This window comes from Vespa crabro, chromosome 12 (assembly GCF_910589235.1).
Source record: "Vespa crabro chromosome 12, iyVesCrab1.2, whole genome shotgun sequence".
Lineage (NCBI taxonomy): Eukaryota > Metazoa > Arthropoda > Insecta > Hymenoptera > Vespidae > Vespa > Vespa crabro.
In genome coordinates this window covers 6,110,761-6,133,659 of record NC_060966.1, presented here as the reverse complement: position 1 = coordinate 6,133,659, position 22,899 = coordinate 6,110,761, and the positions used below count along the sequence as shown (strand labels likewise).

At 31.6% G+C, this 22,899-nt stretch overlaps 1 protein-coding gene across 7 annotated transcripts; it reads left to right on the top strand.

Annotated features, from left to right (window-relative positions):
* Positions 1 to 314: 314 nt before the first annotated feature.
* Positions 315 to 22,440, top strand: LOC124428514 (protein FAM107B). 7 transcript variants are annotated; one of them, XR_006943202.1, is made up of 7 exons: positions 315 to 858; positions 1,086 to 1,582; positions 15,735 to 15,792; positions 20,386 to 20,545; positions 20,705 to 20,876; positions 21,052 to 21,795; positions 22,138 to 22,440. XR_006943202.1 is itself a non-coding variant. In XM_046972644.1 (7 exons), exons 3-7 carry the CDS (start codon positions 1,154 to 1,156, stop codon positions 21,139 to 21,141), a joined length of 909 nt encoding a protein of 302 aa, XP_046828600.1. In that variant the 5' UTR covers positions 315 to 718; positions 810 to 858; positions 1,086 to 1,153; the 3' UTR covers positions 21,142 to 22,440. The 7 variants fall into 7 exon arrangements, 6 of the variants coding, with proteins under 6 accessions (XP_046828600.1, XP_046828601.1, XP_046828604.1 ...); XM_046972644.1 differs by having other exon boundaries at positions 315 to 718; positions 810 to 858; positions 21,052 to 22,440; XM_046972645.1 differs by having other exon boundaries at positions 316 to 475; positions 810 to 858; positions 21,052 to 22,440.
* The last annotated feature ends 459 nt before the right edge of the window (positions 22,441 to 22,899 follow it).

Here is a 22,899-nt window from a genome sequence, read left to right as displayed (position 1 = left end):
TTATAAATAAACTTTTATTTTATTAAAAGCTAAAAGAACAAATAATCGATGAAATTAATTATCGATGAACGAACGACGATCTATTATCAATTGATTAATTTCAAACTTTAGCGCCATTTTGTCAAAACAAATCGAGCCAATAGGAAAGCTCGTATTCTCTGTCTTTCTTTTTCTACGCCTTTCGTATGTAAAATTCGAACATGAGCGGGAAAGGAAATTTCGGGGCTGACATCTTGCGGGATTGATTCAAGAAAGTCTTGCGCGACGAAAAGTCTCGAATCGATTTACACGTTGAGTTTTAACTGCACACCATATGTATATACATAATATACATATTTATATACATATATAGATATATGTAGAGAGAAAATTGTCAGAGTAGAGAAACGTCGTGTGTCGCGTCTAGGAGCCTAAGCGACGGCCCTTAGGGTCCGTACAATTTTTTTATGTGCAAAGGGTGGCGACAAAAGAGAACGTACGTACAACGAAAAGGGAGAGAAAAAGAGACAACCAGAGAGAGAGAAAGGGAAAAAGATAGAATAAGTAGAGCCACGTGATAAAGGAAGAAGAGGGAGAGACGTTAAGGGGAAAGGGCTCGGAGGGAGAAGGACAACAGATGTCCTACTGTATGACGCACGGGGATATTTAGCCTTCGCGAGGATAGTCGTTGCCTTGTTTCTGTACGTTGCGGAAGTATAGTGGTTACGAAAAAAAAGAGGTTAATCTCTCTCTTTCTCTTCCTCTATCTATCTCCTCTCTCTCTCTTTACTTTCTCTCTTTATCTCTCTTTTGCTCTCTCTTTTATCAAGCGTGCCGAAACAAGATTTATTTGCAAAAGGACTTCGCTCCAAATTACAAGTATGTATTTTCGATTAATTATAATGCATAATTAATAGAAAAATCGATGATCATGTTCGATATTAATTATCCAAGTATCCGAACGAGTTTCGTCGATTATTTTTCTCATTTTTTGTTTTTCTTTTCTTGCGATTATAATCGTTATTATGATTATGTGTATACATATATATATATATATATATATATATATGTATGTACACGCATGTCAGTAATTGTTAATTTGGTAGCATTGTTTCGAAACAAAAGAAGGACGATGTCTTCGAAATAATAAGCGCACATATTTCGATAATCCTCGATGATGTGCGAGATTTCTAAGGTCCAACGAAGGATCTTTCGCGATCAAGATCCACCGCGAATACGTGATAAAGTAAAGGATAATCGTTTCTTAAAAAACGAATCGGAATTTTCCAAATCCACGCCTAATTCACCAACGGCATTGCAACAAAGAGCATCAACGTCCAGTTTGGAAAAATGTTTGAGCGAGCCAGAATTCTTAGAAAAAGATTTAAAGAACGAGGATTGTTCGAGAATAAATACAAAAGGATCAGCATCTTTTTCGTCAACCACATCGTTATCTTTGAAAGTTAACGTCAATGAGAAACGAAAGGAATCCTCTTTTTTTGCATCGACGAACGTTCAGGATTTCATCGTCGAACTCTCTACGAAAGTGCCTTCGTCCTCTTCTTCTTCATCTTCTTCTTCATCTTCTTTTGGCGATAAAAAGGTAAGAGGTAAAACTTTCATCTTCTTATAATCATAATATTAATAATTTGCTAATTATATGCCCGCTGCGTCACGAAATAATACATACCTGCGTCGTAGCAAGTATGACGCGTGATCACGTGAGCACCGCGCGTGATTCGAATTAATAACGACGTAATAATATTTGACATAGATAATAATGATAATAATACTCTAATTTTGATCGTCTTCCTCTTGATTAATTATTAGCAAATATTATTACGACGTTTCCTCGAGGCTGTTCTTTTACATTTTTCTCAAAATCTTAAATAATATTTTTCACGAGCAACGCGTAAATAATGTTATGCATGCATGTACGTTTGTAGAGACGCACGTTACGTACATTATTACATATAATTTATATTTTGTATGTCATTATTCAATGAACCGAATCGAAAGTAATCTTAAATACTGTTACCACGTTTATTGTTAATGATCGTCGACAACGAATTAATAAAATATGCATAGTTGAGTATGTCGAAATGGAGAAAGGCGAGTTTATACTTTCCAACGTATTGAAATTTTAAATAAGTGGAATTTATTTATTGCGAAGTGTTAAGAACGTGTCCAGAATATAGTATAACGTACGTACGATATATATCGTATACGTACAAATGCAAAGATTACGCATCCGTGAAAAGTTAAAAATGTCACGTTGTGTTCTGGTGAAGAAACAGTAAAGTCACTCGCGCGGAATAAACCTTGAATAGATATCGTTCGTTCATCGACATCGAGAGAAGCTTTAACAGGTTTTTATTTTCTTACATATAATATACATCAATTATTTTACATTTAATTTCGACGATACCATACAATTTTTTTTTTCTTTTCCTTTTTTTATCGTGTTCGCGAAGAACATAATGACGCGTACTATTTAATTATCATGTAGAATTGTATGATACTTCATTCAGTTCACATTGCTACGTATTCTCGCGTTCGTACTTTTCAGAATTATATTATATTTTATGAACATAATATGTAGATATATGTAAACGGATACATAACGCAATCTTGAATCGTTAAAACGATTCAATCGCGTAAGTTAACCTCGGGAAAACGAAGAAATATATTTACTTTTGACCGCAAGAACCAGTTTCATCGTTAATGAAGTTTCCACTGGTGTCAGGTTTAAAGAGTTCACACATACTCAGGTATTATATTATAGGTACTTACTTAGTGTGTCATTAGTAAAATGATAAGGAATAGGAAATAATATATTGGAAAATTATATCCGATATTCTTAACAGCTTTTTCCATCGTTATGATTATTATTAATTTGATAATGGTATCGTCGTCCTCGTCCTCCTCCTCGTCGTCCTCGTCGTCGTCGTCGTCGTCCTCGTCCTCGTCGTCGTCGTCGTCTTCGTTGATCGTCATATTGCAGGAAAGGTGAATGATGTGTTGTTAAGATACGACAGATGTTTCGTTCTTAAAATTCTTGGAAGGGAGAGATGCATCGTAGCATGCAAGGTGATCGTACTACGACATGCAGAGGGCCCCGAGATGAATTAGGTTCGGACCTGGAAGATGCGGGCCTGTTGCAGGTTCCTTTCCACGGATGCCTTCCTTTGTGCGGAATTTGGATTAAGGGGCTTTCATAATCACGTCATTTTTCACGTTATCATATATCCAAAATTTATCACATCATCGAAAACGTGATCGTCATTTTCTATCGTTATACATAATAGAACAAGTAGATATCTCTTTTATCGACCGTGATCAATAATTATCTAATTGTTAGAATGATGTTAGACTTTGTTTTTTAATTTTTTTTTTCTTTTTTTTTTTTTTCTTGTCCTTAACTTTCTTTTTCTTTTATCTCTTATAGATTGTTGCAAAACGTTATAAGTCTAATGTAGATCGAGTCAATCCAAAAGGTTCAACAACTCCAATGACTTCCTGAAGATTTCCATGTTGTACCGTTTTATTTTACGTTCAAGCCACATACGAACGCGAATAGCTTTAAGCGGAAATTTGCTTGCTAATACTACGTACATACGTTTATACATAGATACATATATAGATATATACATAGATTATGTATATATATATATATATATATGTATATATATATATATATATATATATATATATACATATATGTAACAACACGAGGGCATTGACCGCCTATGTTAACATTCGATCGGAATCGCGCTATTTTTGGTAGAAACAATTTCTCAGTCCCGTAACTGTATTCTCAAGAAAGAGAGACGTTTCGATGAATATTTTATCAATTGCACCACACTATCTTAGATTGATTAATGTAGAATCACATTAAAAGATTCAAACTTATTAAAAAGGTTACATCAAAATTGTCGTATTAACGTTGAATAACAAAATATCTTTATTAATTAATTGTATTATCTTATTTTACGTTGATTAATTTTGCCGGTAATCAAAAAAAAAGAAAAGAGAGAGAAAAAATAATTATAATTTTTATCTTCTTTCCCATTGATGAATTTTATCGTAGTACTCGAATAATATCTAAAAAAATACTTTTCCCCTTTTTATCTCATATTGATCAATTTTATCGTCGTATTTTTCTTTTTTTATTATTCGAAAGGGTCCCGTGAGTCTTTTTCAATTCTTTTTCTAGTTAAAAGATCGGACGAGAGAGGCGTGAAAACATTTACTAGGCAAGTCTTCGGTGTGAAAGCAGCCTAATTAAGGCTGGAGCCAGCGTGGTCTCGAGGTGCAGCTTGCCGTGGCGGAGCTTCAGTTCGGTGTTTACGCTCGTACTTTAAACATTTTTCTTAACTCCCTTAGCTCCGTACGTACATATCGCACCAGGTGTTGCAGTTCTTTTTCTCTTTCTTTCCTTTCTTTTTTTTTTTTTACACATTTATCGATTTTATCATATTATCAACCAAGAAACAGTGGTGACAATTTTCTTTAGTGAAATCTCTATTCATCGAATTTAGATAAAATTGAACGACGAAGTTTTCTTTTTTAAACAGTTTAGTAAACCTAGATTTTTGCAAGAAACAATCGAAATTTCCTGCGAGTTATCTACGTTCGACTTCTAGTATGTATTTCTATCTATTTAAATTTTTAATTAACAATCAAAATCATATAATCTAGATTAAAATCGAAACTTTTATCGTGTACGATGGAAGCAATAGCAGGATGAGAATATTACGGGATAACTTTGTTATTAATATTAATGAACGAGATCATTTCTAGTACGTCATCGTACCAGTAAAAAAGAATGCAAAGTTCAAGTCGACTGTCCCATTTAATTTTTATTTTGTTCTAATTTTAATTTTTTTAATTAAAACGTACACGACGTACATGAGTTTTTTCATATCTGCATAATCCTCTTCAGTATGTGATAACATTCATTCGAAATGTATTTAAAAATTTACGTGTGTGAATATATATATATATATATATATATATATATATATATATATGCTTGTTTGTAACGATGTAAAATTGCGTAACACGAAGACGTTTTGTATTTGCACGCCTATTTGACGTATTTCGCCTACTTAAGTTCACGCACGCACACTTATCGTACACCTATCTATACAATTAATATTTGTTTGCTTGAACAGCAAAAAATAAGAAGACTGAGTCTCTCGAGTTATGGAACATAACAGACATTATTACATTCGATGACGTATTAATTAAAAAAAATTCACAGTCGTATTCATTGAAATTATAAATGAGTGTGTGTGTGTGTGTGTGTGTGTGTGAGCGCGTGCTCGTCTGTTTTTCATGAATTATTTAAATTACTTCGTGAAAATACTTTTATCTTTTTATTCATTTATTTTTCTTTTCAATATAATTCCTAATACTTTGTTATATTACCTTAATGTGATACGACATAATTAATGATAATATTGAAAACTATAAAAAAATGATATAATAAAAAATATTTAAATAATATAGTCTCTTTTACTATATTATGTACGGTATTAATGATAACGATATCGATTTATTTTATATTCGATTTGAACGTAGCACGAAGCTCATGCCTTTTATAAAAGGCGACCCCGTAGCGTGCATACTATGGTTACATCCGTTGAATAATTATAAGATAACGCTTATCGTGGTTCACGTCTGGCGTACTTTGCTCGTAAATTTAAGACAAAGATTTGCTTTGAAACCGCCAATCGTTAGACTAGATATCAACTACATAAACCTTTTCGATAGCTCGATTAATGTCTATCTAACATTAACAAAACTATGGCTCTCTTCTTTTTTTGTTTTTTTTCTTTTGTATATATATATATATATATATATATATATATATATATATGTATGTAAGGATAAAAGATATTAAACATGTTATCTTTGTAATTAATCGCCGTGGTAACTACTACGCATTCGAATGATTTTTAATTAAGGAACTAGTTTATAACGTAGACAAATTTTGTTTTTTTACTTTTCTATTTTACTTTTACAACGACTATTTCAAGTGGTAATTTTAACTTTCTAATTGTTTTATTATATACACTTTGAAACTCTTTATCTACGATCATTCTTCTCTCCATTGTCCTTTAAATTATTATTCTCGAAAATATTTGTATTTACATATGTCTGGAGACATAAACTCATAAAAATGCGATATGGAATTTAATAAAGAAATTTTTAACGAGTATTTTATTCAAGGGGGAAAATATTTGGAAAAGGATGAATTTCGATCGTAATAATTTTCATATATATAATATATATATATGTATTCACTTATTCATTTTTCTCGCATTCTTTTTATAATGAAAAAGAATTCGCCAGTAGCAAGGTATTTTTATAGAGAGAAAATGTTATTAATAATTGGTCGTATTGAAAGTCACGGTTTTGAACGATTTAAACGATCGGTATACTTTCAAAGTGACCAAGTTGTCGGTCTTAAAAGATTAATTCAACTGCAAACTGGTTGCACCGCGTTCAGAACTAGATTCTCCTTGTGAGACTGAGATTCTTATATACAGGGTGTGAAATCATTTTCTGCGATCGACCGGTCAACAATTTCGAACGACTTTCGATCGATTTAGTTTCGAGCGAGAAAGAAAGATAAAAGATAATTAAAAACGATTTATAATACATACGTGTATAAATTGTATAGATAATAATCGTTTTCAATCGTAGTTATTTTTAACGTGTCAATTCTCTGTTTTTTCTTCGTTCCTTTTTTTTTTTTTTTGTTTTTAAATATCTAATCTTTTCTTTCATCCATTCTATTTTCTCCAAGTAAAAAATTTTACTTTGGATTCCTCTTGAATAGTGAATGATTTATGAATCGAATTTCGCGCCCGTCGACGTATATCGAGATAAATCGACTACGATGTCATGGTTAAAAAAGGAACTAAAAAGAAAAAGAAAAAAAAGAAGAAAAGAATAAAATAAAAGATGAAAAAATCAAAAATGAATGGCAAAAACGCGTGTTAAATTTACAAAATGACAGACGTAATCGTGAACTCGAGCATAAATGCACGTGCGTCTTATGTACGCGGAAGTACGTATGTACATGATGGAGAACGAGTTATATTTTTAAACTTACATACGTATGTACATATGTAGTATAACATCGACGATCTTTAACGCCGTTAGAAGAGAGCACATCGTGAACGTTCTAAGCATAATAGTCTTCCTTTTTAATCGACGCAATTAATAGTAAATAAATATAATTGTTCGATTGAAAATCTCATATAAGAATAAATCTCGTATAAAAACAAAAAAAAAAGAAAAAAAGGAAAAAAAAATTGTTTCTAAAATTAATTTTAACAAGCGAGAAGAATTGGCTCATGGTTAGGAAATTTCCGATAACATTCTATTTTTATTCTTATTACAAACAACCTTGGACCATAATATTATATATATCATATATACTTGGATATATATACGTATATGAAAGATTTTTATATAATAAGAAAATAGAGAGAGAGAGAGAGAGAGAGAGAGAGATCGCGTGAAGCAATTATTTTCGAATGCAAAGATAAAAGTGCACTCGGCTATTGTTCAGTAGTCGGTCGTTGCAGGTGTCAACAAAAACAAAAAAATAAATAAATAAAAAAAGAAAAAATCAAAATAACAAAAGACGCAGAATTCTCTCGGTTTTAATGTTACTTTCTAAGAATAAGAGGGACAGATCGTGTAAAATGGTTTTGTCTGACGACTTCACGGCATATTAACGTCACCGTGAGCATTTAAAAGTCATTACTACGGGAGATAGAAAGAGAAAAGCCTTAAGATTTTCTTACGAGTTTGCGAGAAAATGACTATGTGACTTCTTTTTCGCTGTGATGATTTCGGGATAATAAAATTTAATGTTCATTTTGTTCAAATACCATGACCAATTGGTTTTTAATCAGATATTAATTCATCAAATATTTTATAATTCGCGAATGTATCGTATGTATAATTAAGTATATACATATTATAGATATATGTATATAAATAAATTTCATTTAAAAGTTATCGTGAATTTAATAATCAATTTAAAGACTTTTTATTCGAAAAGATTTTGATTTGATAACGAAAATATATATGATATCATCAGTCATAATAATTATCCTTCATTTTGAATTTTATAAGAAGCACTATCTTTATTCAGATATTTTCAAAGTGTTATCACCGTAATTACAAGAAAGAGAGAGAGAGAGAGAGAGAGAGGATTGTGATGACTTTGAAAATAGTAAATGACAAATCATGTTTTCGTCATTGTTTGTACGAGCTCGCATGCAAAAAAAAATTGCATAGGACAATTGCATTAGTCAAAATATAGAATCGTTTCTTCCCGCGTGTTAAAATATCATAAAGTATGAAAGAGAAAACGAAGAATCGGTGTATAAGTATACACAGTGAGTGTATGCTTTATTATTTAACGAATGACCGTGTATTTTTGTTGTATGCTATCATTTTCTTTTTCTTTTGATGTCTGTGATAAAAAAAAAAAAAAAAAAAAAAGAAAATGAATGCGATCGTTGTAACATCGTCGATGATTGGCATGGAATAATTTTTTTCTAAATTATTTTGTTTTTCTTACCTCGAGTATTTATCGTAATATAAAAAATGAGCTTCTTATTATGTTTTTTAAGAGAAGTTCATTTCGACGAAGCTCGAAACCTTCCATCCTGTCGTATCCTTCCCCTCTTAGAAAAGAGTTGGTTAGGGAAACAACATTCGGTTTCGCTTTTTCCAATTCTCAGGGATGCGAGAAAACAAAGCCTAACTTGCAGGCGTCGCATTCGCTTTCTAAACGGTCGAACGAATTTCCTCTTCTCGTGATGAGAATCGTTCAATGCTTGCTCTTACTGTTACTGGTTACTATTACAGAGCCAGTTCGATGCGATCGACTAGAACGCGATCCTCTGTTTGAAGTTCATTTTATCGTTTGATAAAAATCGATCCAAGTTAAAATCTGTTCTATGTCTTATGAAGAAAATTATTTAGAATTATTTCGCTTGAAATCGAACAAAAACAAAAAAAGGAAGATAACAAAATATAAAAATTAGAAATCAGACAGGAATCGATAGAAAAGAAAAGGAAATAAGAAAAGACATTATAATAATTAATTAATATTGTTTGTGTCATTCTTAAAAAATTATTCGTCAATTTGATAATATTATTGAATCATGTGATTATCTGTAAGGTTAAAAAAAAATATATAATCCGGATTAAAGGACGTGAAACGATGACAATAACGGAGATAAAAAAGGAATGGCTGACGCGACGAGGAGAATTAGATATTCGATGATGTCGGAAGTGCAACGTGCTCGTTATCGGCTCTCGATTGCTTTTCCGAACTTCTCAATCAGCCACAATTTCCGGCTCGCCGTCGAGAATCGATCGTCGTACCCAACGATGTCGTCTCGCCTAATAGACCAGAGTATAAAATTTATCGCTCGAAGATGCGCACCAGCAGAAGATGCATCGATGCATCTGCAACTTTTACTTTAAAACACTTTGCCATTCTGCTCCTTCTATCGTATTTTTCTTTTCTTCATTTCTTGTTGAATTTTGTCTGATAATTTTTCAAACAATTAACTTTTGATATTAACTTGTTGCATATAATTGTAAAATTTTAATTTATATGATCGAAAGCATTATTGATTGGCGTTATCTACAATTGATTTTTATTTAATGAGTAGCTTATCGATCGGAGAAAAATTATTTTTAACGTTGATTGAACTTTGAAATATGTTTTCATTCGTTTTTCCATCATCGAGCGGATTTAATGATTAAGATAAACAAGGAATTCGATTAAGCGAGTCGCGAAGACGATCTCGATGGTCAGATTACGAGAGAGTGAAAGTACTTGGCGAACAGGTGGCTAAGATGGGAAGCGTTTTCTAGCGGAGATTTCAGTCTCATGAATGATCTCGAACGAGATCGACGCGTTTATCTTTCCTCGTATAGACATATGGAAGTTTTAGGAGATATATCAAGAAGTTTTGTTTTTTCTTTTCTTTTTCTTTCTCTTTCTTTTTTTTTTTTTCTTTCTTTTTGTCTTTTTTAATAAAAAGATTAGAAATGAAACTTATGGCTCGACGTGTTGTAAAAAAAAAATTTATCGAATAATTTACAAGACTTTTATATTTTCGTTGGTTGAAATATTACGAAGAAGAAAATTATTTCACGGATGCGCGTTCAAATATTTTACAAATGAAAATTCATAACACTCGCGTATGAGAAATACAGAAAGAAAGAAAATTATATATAAAGGACAAATAATTTCTAAAGTACTGAAAATATTCTGCACATGTGCGAGTGCATCGTCCGCGAGTTCTTTGCTATCGACGATTCAAGGGAGGATTCGAGATGCGAGAAGGAGAAGAAGCAGGTAATAGCCAGAGGTCGTATTGCTCTTATTAAAGGGTCGCCGTGGTCTGATGCAGGTGGCTGCAGCCGTTGCAACGGCGAAGAAAGCTTTCGATAATAACAAAGGGCTCGACAAGAGAGATAGCGATCAGCCGTTTCATTCTGCCGCCTTTCGAATCCACCTCTCCATGATTTTTAAGAAAGATCGAGTACGAGATCGATCTATCGACCAAATTTATTTTTTTTCTTTTTTTAATTAAGGAATGTGCGTGTATGTATATATTTATTCTTTTATTTTTCTCGTAGATAAATAATTGCGAACTCGATTGCAATTATTTGAAAAAAAAAGTACTCTATGTCAAATTTATATAGTTTTTATATAATTACTCGCGTTATCCTATCAAAATTCGTATTGATACATAATATGTGCGATCGAGAGAAAGTTTCTTTTATTTAGTTTTTTTTTTTTTTTTCTTTTTTTTCTTATTTTCTTTTTCCTTTTATATTCTCCTTTCTACCTTTCGTTGATATTCATTACTCGTGTGATCTCAAAAAGTAAGAGCAAAAGTATTTATGATCGACACTGAAGTTAAAACGTTCTTTAGAGCATGTTATCTCGGCTAGTAGAAAGTGTGTATGATTTTCTTGCAATTATTCGATGCATCATCAACCCTTTTTCACGATGTCGAAGACAATATTAATTTTCTTTTTTCTCTATATATATCGAACTTTGAATTAAATTATTTCTACGGAATGATAAATCATTTCTTTTTTGTTTTATAAAATAAAACACACACACACACATATATATATATATATATATATATATATATATATATATATATATATATATATATATATATATATAGAGAGAGAGAGAGAGAGAAGGAATTTTAACGAACTTTGCCTCTCCTTCATTCTCGAATCATCGACTTGTAAAATTTCGACCACATAATATAAACTCATAATTAAATGTCGGCGAACTTCCGTTTAGGGTAAAAATGGAAGGATAGCTGTTTGTGCCCTTTCACCTTGTTCCCACGAACGTAAAAAAGAAGAAAAAAAAAAGAGTACTCAAGTATTCGAATAGTTTGAGTTAGGACAAAAATATTCTATCGTGAAGAGAAAAAGATAGAAATAGACAGATAGAAAGAAAATTCTATTTATACGAATATATATATCTGTATACGAAGTACATTGTAAGTAAGTACGGGTCTCTCTATCTGAATTATCTATGTGTATGTACGTAATATATATTATCGTTTTCCAAGTATTAGTTATCTATACGTCCGCCGTCCTTGTGTGGGCATTATCTGTGCATGTGTAGGATTGTTCGTGCGTATGGAAGATTATGGGTGTGTCGGTATCCGTTACACAGAGAGAGGTCACATGGGCAACGAGCGCAAACTTGTCTCCTCTCTTGCCTCGTGCGTCTGTCAGTTTGCATCGTGCACTCGAACGAGCGGGAAGTGCATTCCCTCTCTCTCTCTCTCTCTCTCTCTCTCTCTCTCTGTTTTTCTTTCTTTCTCTCTTTCTCTTCTATCCAACTATTTATCTATCTATATCATTATTATATCGTGAGGCGTGACATATACAATTTCTCGGTGTTTGGATTTATTTCCATTCCTCTCCCTCAATTCCCAAAACGATCCTGAATTATTGGATTTGTTTTTCTTTTCTTTTTTGTTTTTGTTTTTGTTTTTCTTTTTTTTTTTTCTTCTTTCATCATCCTTCGCATCATCGACGAGGTAATTATTTCTAAACAATTTTTTAATAGGTACATATGTATATGGTAGATCTTTATGTTATTGTTGATGAATGTCGATATCTCTCTCTCTCTCTCCCTCTTTTTTTTGTTCTCTTCTTTATTTTTTTCTTTCTTCTTTTTTTTTTTTTTTCTTTTTTGTTCAATCTCTAGTAGATGCATCAACAGGACAATTATCTATCCGTTTGTCTTGAGGATCCATTATTTAGACTATTATCTTGTCCCATTAAGATCACAGATGACATTCTAAAAGAACACTTACGCTTTTCTGTCTTAGTTAATATCATCGTGAGTCATGAAGACGAGTCATTTCAACGATCACGTAAGGAATTCCATGGTCAAAGTTGTCCTTTTATATATATATATATATATACATAGTTTTTTCTAGTCTTTCGAATAGATCTCTTTACTTAATTCGCGACGCATAAGTTATAAAAGAGATTCCTTTTCGTTCGTAAGCTATGCCCTTTAAACTTGGAGAGTACCCTCTAGTAATGCGATCGTCTTCCGGGGCTCTAGACGTAGTTTGTCTTGTTTTCTCTATGCCGACGCCTTTTAAAAATCACGAAATTATTCAGACGAGTAAATTCGATATCTCCATTGAGTTTAAAGTTTAAACTAACAATTTTGTCTCGGATTTTCTAAATGTGATCGAAATAATGCGAAATAATCGAGCTGAGAAATAGTGAAATTTAATTATTTGACAAGTAAAAAATTAAAAAAAAAAAACTTTGTACTATATATCATGAAATTTCCAAAAAAGGGTAGTACGTAAGGGTAGTACGTGCTCAACGTTCGATTGCTCGATCGTCTCAAAGATATTCATATTCGTGTCAAGAGGGTGCAACGAAGCATAAACGTGTTCGGATCGATCGGCTTAAGAAAAGAAAAAGAGAAAGAGTGGGCCGGGGTTAAAAGGGAGGTGAGTTTGATGGGATAGAAAGAGAAAATTTGCTTTTCTTCTTTCAAATCTGTACTCTGCGCACAGGTATATATGTACGTATTTCCCCATACAAGTTAGCTTACAATTATTTAGATGCGATTCGTGTTCCATTCATAGTCTTGGCTATCGGAAAAAGTCTCTTTTAGTCGAGCAATATAACCAGAGTGCATAATTTTGTTTTTTTTTTCCGTACGTGCGCTTTTCTGCATTCGTGTTTCGATGTATCTCTTTTCTCCGCCTTTTCTCTCTTAGCACGAGAAAACTTTGGAAATGAAATGTGATTCGTTCATTGATCTTTATTCGTTCATTAATAAAAGATCTACGAAATTGGTTAAAATTAATTATTTATTTTTCGTTATTTTTTTCTCTTTTCCCCTTTTTTCGACGATAAATTTCGATGTTTTAGATAATCGTTTGATTTGTTTGTATCTATTGAAAACATGAAGATATCGTTTCAAGATGATATTTTTTAATCTTTTGAGAAAAAACAAAATATAAAAGATAAAAATATCGTATGCACATAAAAGATGCGCTCCAAAAAATCAGGACACGTGTGCATGATGTATAAAAAATAAATAAAAAGAAAAAAAAGAAAAATAAAAAAGGAAGAAAAGAGAAAAAAGTATTACGTCTGGTGTCATTATGCAAGCAGTACGTTTCTCTATAGGACACCTTTTGTACGATCTTTTGTTGACGCACGAAACTGACTGTGAGTGAGATAAAGACGGACAAACAGAGAGAGAGAGAGAGAGAGAGAGAGAGAGAAAAAAAGCAAATGTCCTTCAGAAAGCCTAAACGATTGTAATTTTTAATCAATTTATTTTTATATATTAATGAAAGAAAAGGATCTATAAAAAATTTTTTTCGAACAAAATATCGTGAATATATGTAACAAAACAGAGCGGAATAAAATAAAATAGATTTTTTTCTTTCTTTTTTTTTTTTTTTTTTTTTTTCTTTTTTTTTCTTTTTACATTGATCACTCTCTTTCTTTCTCTTTTATCGTGATCATATACAAGAAACTTTGTATACGAGTAACTATAGAAAATATTAAGTTCCAAAGCGTGCAAAAGATGATGATGAGCATCGAAACGAGTCTCTCTGAGCACGCTACGGTACTCAAAAGTTTTTTCACCGTGACCAACAAACGATAAGTTTCTTCCTTTCGAGATGCACGTTAACTCGCTCTTCGAATACACCAAGCGCGAAACGCCTGAAAGAAGGCGACATTACGCTAACTATATACATATATATGGTGTGTATGTGTGTGTGATTATGTATATATGGTGTAGTGTATTAGGAGAGATCCCCTAACTCTTTCTTTCTTTCTCTATCTCTCTCTCTCTCTCTCTCTCTCTCTCTCTCTCTCTCTGTCGTGTCCCTCTTTCGTGTTTACGTACGCGTCAAACAAACAAGTTCTAATGAATTCGGTTAGATAAAGGGGAGAGAGCCAGAACTCAGGAAGGAAGTGAAAAATATTTCGTACTTTTTTGTCCGGAAGTTCTTCCCCCCATTTTATTTATTATTTTTTATTCTCCTGTCAAGTGTGTTGAGAGAACACAAGGGAGTATTATAAATTTAGTAACAATGGATTGTGTTATTAGAAACTCCATTGAATTAAATTGATAATGAAAGATGGTAGATATAGATACTACAGAAATTTAGTCGTAATCTAATTATCTCGTTCGTTAATTCTCTTAAATTACATTCAGTCATACATACATCGGAGCATGTCCTTTCGTTTTCAACAGTGATTCGTTAGGAGAGTAAAATGAGAGAAATCATCGTGGAGCATTCGTTTGTCATGTTAAAGATCGTTAGCAGATTGTTTGTTCTCACATTGTAAAATAAGAGAAATTTTTTGTCATTGATTTCAAAAGACCGTAAGATCGTAAAACACACATAGAACAAGAATAGAAATTATTTTTTACTGAGATTAATGATAAATTGAGATTACTTCATAGTATAGAATTTTATAATTACAACGATGAAATTATTTTTCATATTATTTAAAATAAAATAAAATAATTTATTAAATAAATTTTTCATAATATACATTGGTCGATAAATCAATCTTTCAAACAGAACTAAATAAAAGAAAGATAGAATTAACGAACAACAAGTACGTCAATGAAGATCGACATAATCTAATAAGGAAGTCACGATCGAAAGATCGAAGAAAAGACTTCCGTGTTCTTGTTATTAATAATTATTAAAGAAGAAACTTTTCTAGAAAAAGGAGAGAAAAAAAGAGAAAAAAGAAAAAGTAAGAAGAAAACTAAAACCAAAAATCGAAAGTCTATGTAATAATTTTCGATATTTTGCATGAGCCGTTGAAAGGATGATAAATATACTGTGTAGTGTTCATTCGTGCGTGATCATTAAAAAAAGTAATGAATAAAAATATTTCGATGTACATATATGTCAGAAGAATTTTCTTTATTCCAGGTTGATTAAACCGGTTGTGCTCGTATAGATTTTATAATGTTACACCTGCAATTATAAAATGCATTCGATGCATTTCACGAATGAAATCTTCCTAATAATAATAATAATAATAATAAAAGAAATTGCAGGAATACCATAAAATATTTATATAATAATAACTGCATTACCAACTGGTAATAACACCGTTAATCAAGTTAACCACTTGTTTTTCAGGTGATTGCTAACGGTCTAAAGAACGATCCCTCGGACAGCTGCGACGTTTTGACGAACGGTGAGTCACTCCTTTAGATTTCCTCTATGATCTTCATTCTATCTTCTCTTTATTTCTTCCTTTTTTTTTTTTTCCATCGCGTGTCATCGTAAAGAGTTATAAGCAGCGACAAAGGGTGATCCATTAGACGGGTTAGACGAGTAAATCCTGTGTCATCGGCCTGAGATAGGAATGATCTATAATCCTCAGTAACACTTCCCCTTCTCCTTTTTAATATTACAATATGGATTTAAAAGAATATCTTTATAGGGGCTGTCCTTTCATTAAAGTTCTCAATTCTTTTTTATTTCATTTTATTTTATATTTTCATATTATCCTACATTACCGACCGTGTTTAATATTCATTCATATGACTCATTGATAATTGAATGCGTAAAATCAGCTGATTTATATATATCAATGAATTAAGTATAACATAACACAGTCGGTAATGTAGGATACATTTAAAAAAGAAAGATGTGTATATACCAAACAAATTCAATTATATCAAATATTCTAAATTAATATATTATATATAAATATATATATATATATTAAAAATTAAAAAATTATTACATATTATATTATTAAAATTAATCTTTTTCCTTTATAAAATGATATTTAATTAGATACATTTTTTCGCGAAATTAGTACAAAATCCTACACTGAATGTGTCCTTAACTCGATATCATTTAAAGCAGGCGTTCATCACGATCTGCCTGGCATGCATTTTCTCACGCTACTTCAGCTGCTCCTTACGGTGCAATGATCTCTCTCTATCTCTCTCCTCCCTTTCGTACCCGTACACATCTGCCTGAAAATTACTTTTATCTCCAGCCCTTTCCCTCTCGCCACGACAATTCGTTCGGCTCGTTCGTTGCCGGACCTTTCTTCTCTCTCCCTTCTTCTCTCTATTTCTCTCTCTCTCTCTCTTTTTAAATTAATGAACATAAGCCTTGATAGTATAGTGACTATCATTTCGTCGAAACTCGTCTGTGGTTTTGAATGCTATCAATTTTTTTTTTTTTTTTTTTTTTAATGTAACTTCTTATTTTAAATGAGACATTCTTTATTTTAATAACGTGTATTTAAAGTATTTAACAATTAGATTTATACTTAATATTGTAAAAGTATATCATTATCGAGATTAGGTGTAATAATTTATGAAAATTATCCACAGTCTACAGGATCAAAAGTTTCTAGGTGATTTTCAAAACTAAATCATTCTTATTCGAGACTTTTTCTAAGTTGATTTTTTTTTTTAAATTGTAAAACTACAAATCTAGAAACTTTTGGCCCATCCTATTAAGTATATAATCCAAAAAATATTTCGATTTCACACGGAACAAATTGTAATTAGAAAGTTCGAAGATTTACTGTCGATAACGTGTTTACAAAACGAGAGACAGGCGAGAAAGTCGTCGAACGAATTAGATTGATTATTACCTTTGCATCGGTGGTTTCACTTTCGATCAAAAAAATTATGCAATGCTCGTTCCCCTTTTTTTTTTATTTTATTTTTATTTTTATCGTCGCTTTTTTTTATTTGAAAGAACTAAAAAAAAATCGAAAGAGAAGAGAGAATGAATATTTTGTAATAAGGATACAGCAATAATTAGATAGTAATTCGAGAGATCTGTCTGGATTCGTTTCTCTTTGGTAATAAAATGTCATCGTGGTGGTTAGTTACATTACTCTAATTTCTCTCTCTCTCTCTCTCTCTCTCTCTCTCTCTCTCTCTCTCTCTCTCTCTCTCTCTCTCTCTCTCTCTCTCTCTCTCTCTCTCTCTCTCTCTGCCTCATCGTTTATTACCTTATCAAATAATTTTCGTTCGGCGTACATAACAAAGTTAACAAGTTATCAAACAATCAACAGTAATTTTATTTCGCAATTTGCTCAACATTAATATTCTAATTAATATGCAAATTTGGCTTAAGAAAAAAGAAAAAAAAATATAAGCAAATTTCTTAATCGACATTTTCGTTTTTCTAATTTTCCAATTTTCAATTAGGAACTTTTGAAAATCATCGTTTCTACGAAAAAGAAAAGTCATAGGAAAGAAGGAAGGAAAGAAAGAAAGAATGAATGAATGAATGAATGTATTTTTTCTCGTCTTAGAAAATATCAAGACACTTTTCATCTTCTTTCTCCCACGACTTTGGAAAACAAAGGAGAGTAATCGTTGTAACTAGTCAAAGAAAGAGAAGGTGGTTGAGAGAGAGGAGGGATTCTTTCAGACGACTAATATCGTCACGCATGGTCGACTTTTCATTCGTGAAATTCACTTTCCGCTCGTAAAGTCAAATAATCCGAATCGGATTCGCTTCCCCGTTCGGAAAGAGAAAGAAAGGGAAAGAGAGAAGAAAGTGAGAAGCCTCCTTGTGATTCGATTTCCTTTTATTTTCTATCGATCACCGATGACCTGACACTTCTATCGATCATTCTTATGTTACTCAATTATTAGGAAGATATCGATTAAAAAAAAAAAAATCACAAGGATAATAGTTATCAACATTAAGATTTCTAATTAGTCAATCAATTAGTAACATTTAATCTTATAAATGTTATTACAAAAAAAATCTTATATGAAAACCTTTAAACTCTTAAAGCATATCAATAAATTGCATATTAATAAATTCCTTCTTATCCGTCGAGTATGATCCATAAAAAAAAAAAAAAAAAAGAAGAAAAAAAGAAAGAAAGAAAAGAGAAAAAAGACGACAAACAAGTAATCTCTCAAAACTCCAGGTACACACACGTAAACAATACGTAAATGTGCATAGCTGAGGTGTGTAGAGTAGTGGATATTTTTTTTGAATGCGCCCTCCGGTTTTATTCTCACCAAGAAAAAGATTTTTTTTGCATGGGGAACACTCGGTCAGAGATATACTACCTATCAGTATAACGAGCCGTCTCAGTTGAAACAGAAGAACAACCATCGAAACAAGAGAGCCGTACGTCTAACAAGCTACCGTAGAATGCATGCAACGTCGAAATGCATCCTCGGTGCAATGTCGCACTGCTTGCTTTTACCAAGAGAGACCTGCTGCACTAATCCCGGAAAAGAAGTTCGAGTCTCTCTTGTTCCTTGTCTTTCTTATTACGAAAGTATCTGTCTGCTTGTCTGTCTGTCTCTTTCTTTCTTTTTTTCTTACTTTCTTTCTCTTCCTTCATCTTTCATCCTTCTATTCTTGTCACTATTTTTTATTTATCTTTTCTATATCCATCATATTTCTTGTCTCGCAAAATATCTATACAAATCTTGAATATATTTTTTTATTTTTATTCTTTTACTCTTTTTTATGGGGAGGGGGGAGAAAAAGAAAAGATGTTTGGTATGACCTCGTAAAACTTCAAGACAACCTTGATTTTGTTTATAGTCGTTAGACACCTTATCAATGTCATATTATTTATTCAACATTACCTATGCAAATATTTGACGTATGTAACGACATCGTGACACACTTCTACAAACCTCCATTCCGCTTTTACTCCTACTCTTTCTCCCTTCTTCCTTTTCCTTCTTCCCCTCCTCTTCCTTCTATTTTTTCTCTTTGATCGCAACGACAAGTTTTAAAAGGGTCGATCCATTAGTTTTAACGCGATAAGCCGATGGGGTAAAATAAAAAATTCAATCGATGTTTAAATAAATCATTTATTTCAGAAGATATCTAACGGATTCCAATAGTATTAACTGGTTTGAAAATTTTTTACCAATTTTACTATTTTACATATTTAACGATATTAATATTTTTTATTATTTTGAAAAAATTCTCTACACGTATTAAATGAAGAAATGGAAAAATTAAAACGTTAGAACACGAGAAGGGTCCATTTAAAAATAATACTCGTAACTATTATTCAGGCTAAAGTATTACGGTTATCTTGAGTTGAAGAACGGACGATAAGCGAGTAAATTCAATCATCAATATTTAACTAATTAAACGTTTATAAATTATCTGAGTGTATGTCATAGATAAGCCAACATGAGAAAAACGTTTTAAAGAAGAAAAATCGAAGTTTATTATATCGAATGAAATTCAAATTTTATATACATAATATTATTAGCTTCACCTTGAAATATATATATACACACACGTACACACACGCATAAATAAATATATATATATATATATATATATATATATATATATATATATATATATATATACATATACGTACGTATGAACATACGTAGAGCTCAGTAGACTAGTTCAAACTCTAAACCGATTAGTGACTACGCGAAGCCCTAAGCAAAACTATATAGAAAAGCACACTCTTTGATACGGTTCGTCCGGAAATGCTTCAGTGCGATATACCACGATGTCCGAGGAGGGTTCAGTTAGGGAAAGAATTGCATCGTTGGAGGGTGAATATTAAAATTATTGTCTGAGCTCCTTATGAAAGGGAAAAAGAAATGAGGGGAAAAGCTGGAAGTGAGGAAGAGGAAAGAAAAGAAAAATTGTTTAAATTTCATTTTGTCCGATACAAAATATACTTGATTAAATAAATGATTAATGCTTATTGATCGAGTTCATCGTATCGCGAATAATCGAATAATAAACGATGATTCCTTTCGTTTGACTAACTCCAAGTGTATGATTGATTGTTCAGGAAGAAAAATGGCACCAGTTTTGGGTGTCCCACCTCCACCACCGCCTGCACCTCATATGGGACCTGATGGCCTAATTTTACCTAGGAAACCTTACAACCCCTGCCTCACATCTACCAATCATAAAGATCTACGTAGAGAGTTACTTTTTAATCAGAAAATGTAAGTTGAATAATACCATTTATTTATATATATATATATATACATGTGTGTGTGTGTGTGTGTATTTTAAAATGAAAAAAACTCTTCGTTTTAATTAATCATTTTAATAACAATTATTATACAAAGCAAGATATTATTTTTAATTATTTTCTTTTCTAGAGGTAGAAACGTGTTAAATCAAAAAAGCGAGTTACAAAGAGCGTTAGAAAAGCAAAGAGAGAATGCATCTAGAAAAGAAGCTGAGAGAATTCGTGAAGAAACTTTTAAAGATGATCCAAGGACAGCGTTACAAAGGGCGATAGAGCAAAGGGCAAAACATATTCAAATAATGGTGAGTTATCTTCGATGAAGAAGTAAATGATAAATATTCCTTTTCTGTTGAATGAAAGATCTATGTAAAAAATTGTTCGATCATATCATCCAATTTAGTCGTAATCATTTATTTTTTCATAGAAAAAAAATTACTCTACTCCAAATATAATCATACTATTTCTATTTCATTCTAGCAAGAGCAATCACAACCAACGATGATTGAGCCAAATAATCTCTTGATAACGGCGAGAGCGAAATTAAGACCACGTACTGACTCGCAATGAATTAGAACAAATGTGGAAATTGGATCGAGCGATACGTGAATTAGAACAAACAAACGATCATTACGTTTTTCTTCATGGATTTTAATATCGGACGATCATTTTTTTAGGACGTAATTTTTGTGTATATAGATATACATATATGCATACATTTATGTATATACATATATATATATATAAATGTATGTATTTTTTAGAAAAGCAGGACCATAAACTCGCACTCCTTATAGCCATAGATAAGAAAAAAACAAAAGCAAACGCGCGTATTTAAGGGAAAAAAGATGTACGTATTCCACATGAGAACGACGAGTTTGTAATATTTTTTCCTTTTTTTCATTTCTGAAGATTGAACAGAGAAGAAAAATAGAAATGACTTTAGACTATTTTTATGAGGAGTACGATTCGTAGTAAACGTTCATGCATAGATAGTTCAATGATAAAATACGAATCGTTGGATCGACTATTAAATGTCGATGTTAATTGCCCTACAAGTTTCTTTCTGCTTAAACGTGGAAGTATTATGATGATGATGATGATGATGATGATGATGACGATGATGATGATGATGGTAATGATGATGATGATGATGATGATGATGTAGATTCGTGTTCAACAGACAAAGACGAATTTATTTATAATGATCGTCTTTACACCATGGTGAGAGATTCTTCCGTGCCTCTATATGGGCTCGTTGCTGTTAGTCAGGACACACTATACTTTCACTTGATAATAACCATGAACCATGAAAAAAGAAAGAAAGAAAAAACTATCTGTGAAATTTTCTTGACTTGTAGAAAAAGTGTCGATTGTATTTTTTTTTTTTTTTTTTTTCTATCAATTTTATTAACTCTATTAAAGTAGGACTATAACTTTGTTGCTTTTGGCTAATAAAATACGTAATAATTTTTCAATTTTTGGAAACTATAATTTATAGTCAGACAAGCGATCGAGACACGAACACCGAGATAATATTTTTTTTTTTTTGTGTGTGAAACATAGAGAAAATATTGGAATGAATATTTTGGGACCATACACATAAAGCAAGATTGGATGATGAGGAAGAAGGCCTTAAATGAAATAGCAAAGTCAGATATATGATATAAGATTTTGTGGAAGAGAAAATATATATCTGTATTGTAACATACCGTTTCATATAGTAATAGTTAATTAATAAGTAGAAGCATGTGGTTATTGATGCATACGTTTCAAGACTGAGGGAACATGGACGAGATCAAGGCTTGAATATTCTAATATGTTTCAAATTACTATGTAGCGAATTAAGAAATACGAAAATAGTATCTATTTGACGCACTTATCATTTCATTGATCTAAAATATCGTTGAGTATATAATTTTCTTGATATATACATATAAACACATATATATATATATATATATATGTGTGCGTGTGTATGTATATTATAATGAAATTGTTCTTTGTATCACTGCCACGTTTTCTGCATTAAAATTTGTTTATTGTTTGAACCAAGTTAATTACAATATATTAAGAACGTGACAATTATCACAGTGGTACAATTAAAATTTCAAATATATTTTATTTCATATAGTAATTTATAAAACATTCCTGTCATTTCCGATAATATATGGGAGAAATCAACAATAAAGAGAATACAAAAGCTATTACGAGAAAAACTCAACGAATGAAAATAAATCTCCAATATACTTCGGCAAAAAGCGATCGATCCGACTTAATTTTTTCAGGTACGTATTCATTCAAAAAAAAGGACGATAAGAATATAAA

What these genes read in the sequence shown, in the direction of transcription:
- LOC124428514 (XM_046972644.1), top strand. Translation starts at nt 1,154, where the DNA reads ATGATGTGCGAGATTTCTAAGGTCCAACGAAGGATCTTTCGCGATCAA. An exon ending in CTTCTTTTGGCGATAAAAAG is followed by an intron (nt 1,583 to 15,734) that starts GTAAGAGGTAAA and finishes CTTGTTTTTCAG; the next exon opens with GTGATTGCTAACGGTCTAAA. An exon ending in CAAAACATATTCAAATAATG is followed by an intron (nt 20,877 to 21,051) that starts GTGAGTTATCTT and finishes ATTTCATTCTAG; the next exon opens with CAAGAGCAATCACAACCAAC.